This window comes from Glycine soja, chromosome 19 (assembly GCF_004193775.1).
Source record: "Glycine soja cultivar W05 chromosome 19, ASM419377v2, whole genome shotgun sequence".
NCBI classification, from domain to species: domain Eukaryota; kingdom Viridiplantae; phylum Streptophyta; class Magnoliopsida; order Fabales; family Fabaceae; genus Glycine; species Glycine soja.
Window position 1 is genome coordinate 47,345,230 of NC_041020.1, and position 12,433 is coordinate 47,357,662.

At 30.5% G+C, this 12,433-nt stretch overlaps 1 protein-coding gene across 2 annotated transcripts; it reads right to left on the reverse strand.

Moving 5' to 3' along the window:
* Nucleotides 1-6,906: 6,906 nt before the first annotated feature.
* LOC114399037 (probable WRKY transcription factor 47) lies at nt 6,907-11,727 on the reverse strand. Of its 2 annotated transcripts, XM_028361133.1 has the most exons (7): nt 11,405-11,727; nt 11,233-11,304; nt 11,011-11,151; nt 10,042-10,164; nt 9,811-9,975; nt 8,040-8,153; nt 6,907-7,798 (listed from the first exon to the last, which is right to left on the reverse strand). In XM_028361133.1, exons 1-7 carry the CDS (start codon nt 11,651-11,653, stop codon nt 7,178-7,180), a joined length of 1,485 nt encoding a protein of 494 aa, XP_028216934.1. In that variant the 5' UTR covers nt 11,654-11,727; the 3' UTR covers nt 6,907-7,177. The 2 variants fall into 2 exon arrangements, with proteins under 2 accessions (XP_028216934.1, XP_028216932.1); XM_028361131.1 differs by having other exon boundaries at nt 9,811-10,164.
* Nucleotides 11,728-12,433: the final 706 nt, after the last annotated feature.

Genomic DNA, 12,433 nt, shown 5'->3' on the forward strand with positions numbered 1-12,433 from the left:
CATACTTGCCTCCTCTTTTACTCTCACTACATCAATAGGGTTATTATTTGCTGGTGTTTTCATTTCTCTTTTAGGCTGGTACATAGAGGTCTAATGATCTCAGGATTGTACCTGGAACTGGAAAGAATAATAAGAACATCAAGGTGCAGATGTAATCGAGAAAGAGAAAATGTTTCCTCTCGAAAATGAAGCCAAAAAAACATGGTAATAATTAGATGAAACCTATGCCTATCAGCCTATGGTAGGGGCACAATGCTCAAAACTCAGAAGTTATAGCCAGTGATTGAAATGCTAGGAAAATTAATATCATGATTGCTTTAATACGAGAATTAAAAAATTGACATGGTTAGGTTCAGCTGTATTTTTTTTTTCTTTTTTTTTGTTGAACCTGAGGTGTCCTTTGATTAAAGTTAAAGATTAATCCTTCGAGATAAGGAACTGATCTCTCCCAACTTATTAGACGTGGGTGTTTAAATATACTGATTAGGATTCTATCATTAATAGTATATAGTATACATAGAAATAGAGTTTATTTTTTATAAATTTATTGCCATATAAGGATGTCCTTCTTGGGCTTGAAAGCCTTCAAAACAGTGAAATCCTTCAAAGGTTGTAGGGCCAAATCTGCATTTCCTATGCATTCAATAGTATGGGCTAAAGCTTACGTGAAGCGGTGACAGTGAAACTTCCGTTTCTTGATCAAGGGGCTCTGTCTCTCCAATTCTATTTGGCAACCTTTGAAACCCATAACAAATTACTACACTGAAAGGTTAAGAAGAGCGGCGTTTAAAATGATGCAGTCTATCTTACCCAAGATAATAATACTCCAATATTCATGCTGTCTAATACAGACTGGAGACTGCAAACTCTACATGAAGCTCCCTCTCTCAAGCTCCTTTTCTATTCCTGTGGCTTCTATGACCACAATTGTGATAATAGACACTTCAAAAACTTTGATGGTGCTGCCAAAGTAATCGCAGATATAGATCATTTTTTTTAAAGGGTTTTGTTAATGCACACACTATTATTATTATTTTTTATTATGAATGCTCATAAACCTCATCGATGAATGCAAAGCTTGCAAAGGAAGATAGAAAGAGATCAGATATTGAAGGAATTGAATAACATGAAAATGAACTAGCCCACAAAGTTAGTTATTATAACTGATTATATAGTTAGTTGTACGAGTCATTAACTCATAACTAACTATAACTAATTAAGTTAACTCTAATTAAATATAGACTCATCAACTAAACTAACTTTAGTTACGTAATTATTCATGCTAAAAATGATTTATTAAAGTACACATTTTTATTTTTTAATATGAGTACGTTCACTAATGCTAAAAAAATAAAGGTATCCATGTTAAGAAATCCCTTTTTTAAAACCTCTCACCATGTAAATAACTAAATATAACATTTGAATTCCCTCTTCCAATGATGAGTTGTCCTTTGGAAAAGATTCAAATTTAAGTAATCGCTGTTAGGTAGTTGGAACACAATTTTTTCTCAGAAACTGAGACTTTACTACTGGTGAGCAAAAACAGGACGAAAATGATTACAAGAAAGAATATGTTGGCCTGTTGGGTAGTTCCTTTTCCCAACAGAATTATTCCACCAATTAATTGATAGTTTACATTCTAAATACTCCTATGGTTTGTTATGGACATAAATTGGTTCTTTTTCATCAGGTAATGAAAGAGAAAAATGCTTTAAAAATGTCAAGTACTATGGTTAACCGACAAGTTTGTTTTTTGATGATATAACTATTTTTTTATATAAAAGTTAACTGTTGACATAAATATTACTGCACGTATTTACACTAAAGATATGGTGCATCATACTAACAAATAATTTTGTTAGTATAAAAAGTTAATGTATACTATCAACATATCATATTATTAGTATAACGTATTCTGCTATTTGTGTATATTTATAATAACATCTATAGTAATAGCTTATTTTTTGTTTTTATTTTATTTTTTAAAAAAGACTATACTATTAAAGATAATCCTAATGTATAATTGTCTTTCGTTAATATATGAATGTTTTTATAGGCTGATCATCTCATGCAAAAACTACAAGGCTTGGTTTGTGTTTGGTTTATTATCACACATTCTAAATCTTGTGCCCGGAAAAGTACGTGTCATGATAGATTAACTTAAACGTTGGTTTGAGTTCTAGCAATTGATATCCAAATCCAAATACACTTCAGCAGCAGCGTTTTTACACAACTTATGAAATTTCAGGACAAGTTAAAAAAATATTAATTAGGTCCAAATATAATTTTAAATAATAAATTTAAATTTTTTGTTCTTTAGGATAAGTTAATCTTTGTATATTCTTAGCTTCTTTATATATATATATATATTCACTTATCTTCCTTATATTATAATATATATACATTTTTTAATTAATATTTATATTTATGTAATAAAAACTGTATTTTAATTTTTTAATTGAGGTATGCTTTAAATTTTAATAAACACCAGGAATAATAAAATATTTTCAAATAACCATTAAATTATTTGTCAACCAATTAATCTATGCTTTTAGATTTTCAAAATTAAAATTTTGAAATGTGCATTTTACAAATATTTATAAATATTCATATAGTATATGAAATATTTACTAAGTTTTAGCTTAGTGCTTTTTAAATTTTGTTTAGTAAAAACCTAAATCAAATTTTAATGGAATGATTTTTTATTTTATTTTATTTCGGTAAATCTAAAAATAAGGCCAAAGGAAATAAGATTAATCTCCATCCATCTACAATAAGGTTAAAGTTCATGTCTCTGGGAGGAGCCTCCCATAACATTAAGCGTATGTTTGTTAGTTTGTGTAGTTTGTTACCAATGTAGTTTCTATCTTCCCAATGCTCAAAACGCAAGGGATGTAGTTTTCTTACTTGTGCGTTTATATATGCCTCTGAATGACAGAATATGGGTTGCAACGTGTACTCAAACATGTCCTAGCTAACTCATTAAGAAAACACCTTTCCTGAACTTTTTCCATTGCCATTCTACGAGAACGTTAAAGTTGATGTCGTTGGGTGGAGCCTCCCATAGCATTGTCTATTAATACGTCTGAAATAGGTGCCATTAATGTAAAAATATACTTGTGCAGAAACCAAACTTCAGAATTCAGTTTGTTAGGAGGCAAATAAATATCGTTGCTCACACTCTTCCAGGGATGACAACTTCTTACGTTATACTCAGTTTTTTATTATATACCCTCTTGTATCTTCCAACTTAGAATGAAAAGTCATGATTCAGTTTCTGTCAGGAAAAAAAAAACTCTCTCCATTGCTAGTCAATCATATGTGTTCCCTCATTTTTTCAAAAAAAAAAAAATTAATAAATCAAGATAGTAGTTTTTACATTATTCATTTGTTGTCAAAATTAGTTGATTTTTTAACCCAAAATATCTAATTGATATCTTTGAAATGATTATTTAATGATATAATCTCTCTTAATTATTTGATGTGCTACTCGTTGGGTAGCATGCCGGCTAAAAAAAAATGGTCTAATGCTGACCAAATCCTTCTTTTTATGATCTTTTTGGTCCAGGCTGGCTGAATCCTTCAACAACGCGACTGCAGGTTCTTCCCTGTTTATTGCTTACTCCTTTATCCTCTTATTATTATTATACATCGTTACTCTTTTTATTGCTTATAAAAATAGCACAAAATCTCTATATATGTTCCAGGACCCTTTCCAACACTCAGCTTAAAATATTTAGTTTCTCTTCCATTAAATGGGCCTTCCAAACCTTATTGTAGGCCCAACTCTTGCCGTGTGCCGGTGGGCTGTTGCTTTCTTGAATTTAATGTTGCTTCTTGTGCTCTTTCCAGAATGATCTTTTAACCTTTCAGAATGTTATTCCACAAGTTAAAAAGGAAGTGCATTTTATAATGTAATTTTACATTTTGAAATTAAACATTCCAAAATGAAAAAGTGCATGAAATAATATGGAAAGTGCAGAAAGCAATAACCGCCTGCCTGATCCCATATCTTCTCTTTAAATCAACGCAGTATTCCAGGAAAAGGAACACCGACTAAAGAATGACAAAAATAAAATAAATGTGTAATGTCATAATTGGGTCACATAATTTGTAGAACTTATTAAAACAAATATATTATGCTCTCGTGCTTTCTTATTTTGTGTTCGAAATAACTTATTTTTCTATATTGGTTTGATAAACTCTTTCATAAACACTTGCGAAAGAAGTGAATATAAAGGTAAAATGATTACATTTCTTTTATAAGTTAAAACTATTGGATTAATTAATATGTTGGATTTATTAACAGGTTAAACATACTTTAGCATACCGAATGAATAATAACATGTTAAAATTTTATTTTAGAGGAACTAAAATGAGACGAAAATTTTTAGATAGATTGATTCAAAATTTCCATATTTTAGAAGGATAAAACATATTTTATCCAACCAATTTATACATATTAGTCTTTTAAAAAGTCAATTGAGGTAATTTTTATAAAGTTAAACTTTATAAGTTGATATAAATAATGAAAAGTTACTTCATTTTGCTTGTTTTTCTTTTCTGATAAATGGTTTTAATTTCTGTAAAAAATAAAATAACATAAATGTTTTTAATTAGAAAAGCTTATCCAAACGTGATTCTAATAACATCAAAAGAATACGCACGACGCTTGTCAAAAGAGAAATTCTATTAGGTTGACATTCAAACATTGATAAATTTGGGACTTGACATTTGATTCTAAATTAGAAGTGGCAGTCCACTCCATCCACCAACTAACCTGTCAAAAAATGGGAAGGGTAAAAGGTTAACTAATTTTTTTGAAAGTAGGTTAAGAAAGTCAACTGACCACATTTTATGATTGGTTTGGTTCATCCGTCAACTCACTTAGATAATAAAAAATCAAATTAAATAAAAAAGTATTTTAAGTGCATCGAACTAAACTGTGCTGTTTGAAGATTTCTCCATATCTGTAGGAAATCAATTTCGGGTAATCAACTGACCTCCAATATCTTTAAATCATGGAGATATCTGGATTATGATCTTATCCTTACAGGCTTCTCCATATTTATTTTTTATTTTTTACTACAACTTCTCCACTTTTCTTATTTACCTGAGAATTGGGATACTACTTTTTTAATAAAAAATCCATGCATGTACAACATTTTATAAGGAGTTCCCATTCCAAGTATGATCATCTAATCTTAATAAAAGTATACTCTCTAATTCATTTCTTCTTACACACATTTTATTAATATTAGTTAAAATTTATTTAAAATTACAAAATTATAAATGCAGCTCATTAAATATGAAATAGAATTTACGAAATTTTTTATTTTTAATGAAAAATTTATTTTTATTAGAGAGCGTGTTAACATTTCTCTCTTGCTGACGATACTCATATATGCACCTAAGAATATCAAAGTTCACCATCATAATTGAAAATTAACAAGGCAACAAGATAGTAGTAAGGCTGCCAAAAATTCAACATTCCATATTTCAGCCATTTTCAGGTAAGGCCAAGTATGTTTATATTGAGATTTTAATTGGGAGATTTGAAATTAGTAAAAAAAATCAGTCCAACCGAGATCCCACCACAACTTGCTAGTTAATTCAGATTGACGAGTTAATATATTGAGTTTAATTTTGATACTGTAGTTTTTTTTTTTTTACATAATCACATGCATAATTAGAAATTATACCTTAAATATAATTTTTAAAATAATAATTATAAAATTCAAATTATATGACAATACTAGCACTTATTGCTCACCTCCAACACTTATTTATTTTGCTTTTTTCTTAACTGCCTTATTTATTTTGCTTAGTCAATAGTCATAATGAAATAATAGTGCATAGACGTATGGGTACCGTGGGAAAGAGCTAGGGTGTAATTGTGGTTTCCAGATCCAATATCTCGGATTTCTACACCTAATTTAAATAATGTACGTGCAATATATAGTACTGATAGTTGTTTCCATTCGACTTCCCGATTGACTATTGTCACGCAGTTTTGTTATGTTATCAGATCCGCATGAATGCAGGATATGCTTTCGGGATCTTCAAAAATATTGGCACACATCTTTGAATGGATGAACGTGCATGTCTCCTAAGGGCTAAGGTTGTAAAGGCGCAGATTAAAAAAGAAAATATTTGTTGTTTAAAAAATACATAAAAATCACAGTATTAGAAACAATTTTCTTTTTAAAAGTTATTCAATCATCATGCTCGCAACTATTAATTTAAAGGATTATGATTATTATTTAAGAATAATACATTAAAAAATTTAGAGGGAGAATGTTATGGTTTCCAATAGTTATAATTCATTTTAGTTAAATTAGTCAAATGTCATATTTGTATATGAAAAATATTTGATGACACCTATTATGTTATAATATACCTAAAGAAAAAAATAATATATATTATAAATTTATGAAGTGCATTATTATTCTTTGCGTATAGTGATGACTTTAAATTAAAAAATACATTTACTTTTTTCAAAGTACATTCTAATTCTCAATTTAATTAATACTTATATAAAATATTAATTTAGTTCTTTGCGTGCAATGGTTTTGAATATCCTCTTTCTCTTGCTATGCTAAACTTGGAGAATTGAATGAAACTATTAATTATAGAAAAATGACAAGACTTGGTAGATTGAATTAAAAATATTGATCAGTCACATACAAAAAATAAATATAATATTACTAATCCTTATACATTTTATTTAACTTAATTTCGCCCCCAATGTTAATTTACTGTATCATATAATTCTGTCGACAGACGGTGTTATAATTAAGTGCGTGTTAAGAAATAAATTAATTTAAGGAAATAATTTTTCAGAAATTGAGAACCAAATAATAATTTTTTATCCGTAAATACTTAATTAAAAAAATCACATGGGAATTAAATTGCAAATCTGTGACGTATATAACATAAGTTATATCCAGACTATTGTACCAAAAGCATCAACTTACATGCACACTCCTGCAAGTCGAACTTGAGGTTCAAACGATTTGTGTTTATAGAGTCATGCATTCAGAATCAGAGGTGACTCTTAATTAATCTGTTTTACATATAAGTAAATAAAAACAGTAAACACCGCGCATGCCTAATCTTCTCTTTTAAGTTGTGTATATACATAGAGAAATTAAGTATATAGTTTCTCAAAATTCCGCTAGTTGGTGGAGAAAGTAGTGCATGACTGAGGAAGCTGTGGTGACCCTGGAATAGCACCATTTCCATTGTTATTATCATCACTGCTTCTTGGTACTCCAATGATTGATGAGATTGCTGCCATCAAAGCTGCAGTGAAGTTCGGATCCGAAGCAATGGCTGCACTAACCGTTTCGACCATCGACGACGAAGGTTGTCGTTGAAGAAGGGGCATTAATGCTGCCGGTGGAAGCTTCTGTTGGAAGAACAAGGGGTGACCTAGTAGGTGGGGACCAGCAGCTGCCGCATGCAGTGGCAGAGGGAACGTGGCGCCATGGCCTGCTGGTACTCGGTGCAGCTGCATGGCGTTGTTGGGGTTTTGGGTCAAGTCGAGAGTGATGGTTGGGAATGGAGCTGAAGCTGATAGGGTTGCCATTGAAGCATAGGGAATTGAAGAAGAAGAGTAATATCCTGCAGAGTTTGTTAGCGCTTCCTTGCTTGGGGCTGCCGAACCTGATAGCAGCATGGCTGCGGCTGCTGACGTAGTATTTGCCATGGCGGTGGCGGCCGGCGGCAAAGGGTGGTTGTGATTGCCTTCGTAGGTTGTTATCAACACTGCTTTGTCATCTGCACATCTTTGAACCTGTGTTGAATATATACCAGTATATATTTTTAGCAATATACACACAAATGAGTACGAAAAATGATTCTTTCACATCTCTCTAGGTGCCTTGACAAAGATAAGAAGAAAGAAAAGATAAATAATTGATTTGATTGATGATGTGATGATATGAAGAGATATGTTAATAGAGTACTATCTGTAATTTGCGAATGTCTAAAGATCATCGTCCAAGGAATATAATGTATGACATGAAGAAAAGTACCTGTTTTCGGACCGGGCATCCTACAGCCATAGTGCAGCGATAGTAAGCACGAGGGCAAGGGTTACCCTTGGCCATTTTTTGTCCATATTTCCTCCACTGACATCCATCGCTTATCTGAAAGGGCCATAGCATCGAACATTAATTGTTCATTCAATTACTGTGTGTTGTTGGACAAGATGCTAACAATGGAATTTTTCTTATTGTATATGGTATTGTCAATGTTGAAGACAAGTATGTGGTTTTTGACTTCGCTGCACCAAGATCCAGGTGATAAAAAACAATTTGGTTGAAACATTATGTCTAACATTCAGAAGATAACAGTTTCACTTATTTTTTGCATTCATGCATGAATAACTATTATTTGTGCATGATTCACGGACTAATCTGTCCATATATATTATAGTATGACGACCACTCTAACATTAGGTGTCTTACATTAGGAACCAATTTGTTAGTATGTTTAAATTATAAGTTATTTTGATTGTTACTTATGTTTATATACAATCACGTAGGGTTTGGTTCCAATAGTGAGAGGTTCTTCCTAATGCTCCTCACAAGATTTTCATTTTTATTTTGATAAGTGGGATCGAAGTGGAGCTCAAAGAGAAGCTATAGGCAGATGAAAGAGGGATGCCTATTATGTGTTATGCATTTATGGAGAAAATTAGAAAATTTTACAAACCATGGAAAGATAAGGAGCTTAGGGGATTAATTTCGAAATGTGCAAGGGCATCAAATGTATCAAGAATTTGACCAATGCATGGATGCCGTGAAGATGAAGAATGATTAGTCTTTGATGGATTAGCTGCAATTTTCTTTGTTATGTTATTTTGAAAAACAAGTTATTTTCTTAGATTAATCTTTTTTGGAAATTGTGCTGAGACAATTTTATGTTCTACATTGGATAGAATCAGCATGTTAATCCATGAAAAGATCAACATTTAAAAAAAAAATTCTACTCACAATTTAGTCTAAATTAAACACTGTTGACGGATAATAAAAGTCTTTCAAAGCACGTGCACTTATCATGTCAACTTTCACTCGCCACATATACACTCAATGTTAACAAAGATAACTTGACACTTGGACAAATTAAATTGTTGATATATTTATATTTTTATAGATTAAATTGATGATTTTCATAATTTAGGAATGAAATTATCACCAAGTACAACGAAAGTGCTTATTCCATATCTTAAAGAGGTTATAAGATTTGGTGGTGAAGGAGAAAATAGGTTGTGTGTGTTCCAATCTTTCTAACAATAAAAAATTAACAATTAACAACTAACATATGTTTAATATCTTAAAATTAATCAAATTTATTTAATATTTTTATATTTAATAAATAAAAGTTCAATGTCAAATAAATATTATATATGTTGAAATTCTAAAAGTTGTTATTCAATCACACAATGTTATATTAATGATAATTCCTTTTTGATTAATAATAGTATTTTTTATTCCTAAGAATAAAAAATATATATAATTTTTTTAATAATAATTTATATACTTTGTTAATTATTTGAATTAGATTTCTTTGACTTTGAGGTTGGTTGGTAAGACCGTGTGTCTATTAAACTTTTAGTAATGATAGTATTTTTTTTAAAAAAAATTATTAATGATAAAAACTTTTATAAACAACGGTTCATGTGTCTATTAAACTTTTGCGCTCTCAAAGTAAAAACTATGATTTAGAATTGCCGGATCTTTTGTTAATTAACTAGCTAAAATTGAGTATGCGGAGTTTATAAAATGGAAGGAAATTAATTACCATGGGAGCTTCTGATCTAGCACGGACGGAAACCCTGGCTTTTCTGAGAGGAATCTGTTCTGCAGGAAGTTGTTCTGCAGTTTTGGGTTGTTCCTCTAACTTGGATGATCCCCAACTCTGTGAAGAGGACCGGTCAAGAACATCTTCTGCAGCATCAGGACAAGCCTGCTTTCCAAGATTCAGTTTAGTCAATTGAGGGTCGTCATCACGATCATGTGTTTTTGACATTACCTCCGCGTTGTTTGAACGATAAACCGATACATCTTGATCAGTCTTTTCATCCGAAACCGATGCATTATTGACCACGTCTAATTTCGTGCTTGCTCCTGGGTCCACAATTTTTGTTTCCACATTCTGTTCCACAAGTATCAGTTCAGTACTATGGACATAGATTTTTAACTGTTAGTACAAGTACGTGTGTGCATGAATTTTGACAGTTGTGTTAAAGTACTTTGAGTTTTAACTGCCGGTAGAAGTACGTGTGTGTGTGCACATGAATTTTGCAAAATGAATTTTTTGCAGTTATCTCCGGAGTGCAATATCTTCTATCGGCAGCTAGATAAGATTTTTTTTTTCCCATATGCTAGGGTCAAGTCAATTTTATCTGGAAGTACTGCTTAGCTGAAATGGGTATTTCATAGAGTCTGAACAGTGAAGGTGCTTTCAAAGGAGGAAAAAATAATGAGATTTGTTAAGAGTTATTTTCATGACATTAATTAAATACATTTAAAAAAAAGTAGAAAATATTGTATAAAAAATAAATTAGAAATAAAAAAGTTAAATGTTGAATATATTTTGTAACTGTTTGAAAAAAAACTTATATCATAATTTGTTTGAAAGAATGTATTTTTATTTATATATGCTAAGTAGAATGAGTTTGAAAAAAAGGGATGAATGAAAATAGCAGGCTTTCTAATTTAAGTGAGGCACGCTACCCTGCTTCTTCACTTACATATATATATATATATATATATAAAGAAAAAATAGCACACAGACATATAACAAACAAATCATTTCATAATACTGCTTGAATAAAAATAAAAATAAAAATGAATTTTTAATCAACACGGCAGGAAAAATTTATATGATCAGCTCGTTGATGAAAATATATCCTTACTTTAGGTTATGCTTGTGAGGATGAAAGGTGTTTCATTTCAAGGCATATAATTAAAAATTGGAAATTTATATATATAAACTCGCCTTAGGAAGCTTTTGTTTTTGCAAGGCGTTGAACAACTGAGCTTGTAGTTGGGCATAGTTTTTGGTTATCTGGTCCAGCACACTTCTTAACTTGCTATTCTCTTCTTGTAGTTTCCCCAATTGGTTTTCAAGAGAACTCAGCTGATAACAAAACAAAAATTAAAAATTAATAAATAAATAAATTCTGCCAACACGCAAAATAATTACATACCATATACAAACCTCAGTTTCAGGATTTTCACTATTGTCTGCTTTTTTCATTCCAGCACTTGCACAAGTTAAATTGAGTCCAGTCTGCATATATATACAAACATCAAAATAAATTTATTGAAAATTCACCTGCATTAAGTACACAGGGATGCAGAATTTGACAAATCCATGTCTAAAACCTCACGTTTACATGGTGGTCAGTGGCGCGTGTTGGTGATCCATCGGCGGTGATGCTTCCATGGCGATCATGAGTGTCATGTTGATCATCACGCTTCTGATAATCATCATTGGTATCACTGCTACTAGTGTTATTTTTATGATCAGGTGCCGATGAAGTTGAGAAGAAATCCATTTCTTTGACAGAAGGAGGATCTGTGTGATCTATACTATGGCTGAGGAAGAAGGTCAATTGACGGTGGTGTGGGTTGTCCATGTATGTATGTATTTAGTGAGATGCAGAGAGAGAAGAGGTAGAAGAAATAAAGTGGTAGTTTATGTTGGCATTCAACGCAATGGGTTTAAATGTGGCATTGCATTGCACCCCCTTCCTCCTTGGACCTTGAGCTAGGGGTCCCACAAAATGGAAAAAAAAGGTAATGCTGTTATGCAAGTAAGAGGTCCACGGAAAAGGTTCAACGCTGAGATTAACTCAGGAGGGACCCAACTTTCATTTCAATTGTCTTTCCGTCTAATTATTTTCTTATTTAAATTTTATTTTTCTCTCTCCTCTACAGTTTCAAGAATAGGTTTCTAATTAAATTAAGGATAAATTTTTAAAAATATTATAGTTATAAATAAATTTAATTTTAATAACTAATTTAATTTTTTTTTATAAATATAATTGAATGCACTAGTTCAAAACAATATTGTTAAAACTTTTTATCAAACAAAAACTCATCCTGTTATTTTCATAAGAGAAACATTTAAATATATTTTTGGTATTTTTAATTTAATAATTATATTTTTTTTAAAAAAAAATTATTATTTTTAGTTTTTATAAATTATTTTTGTTTTATTTTTAATGTTTAAAATATTTTAAATAATATTTTGAGTAGTATTTATCTGTAAACAGACCATAGCAGTGAAAAAAATGAAAAATAAAATAAATATTATTTATAAGGACTAAAAATAAAAAAATAATTTTAAAAATTAAAAACACTAAATTATAAAAAAAATAAAAAATGGGAAAGAAAACGCTGAAAAGTGAAAACAG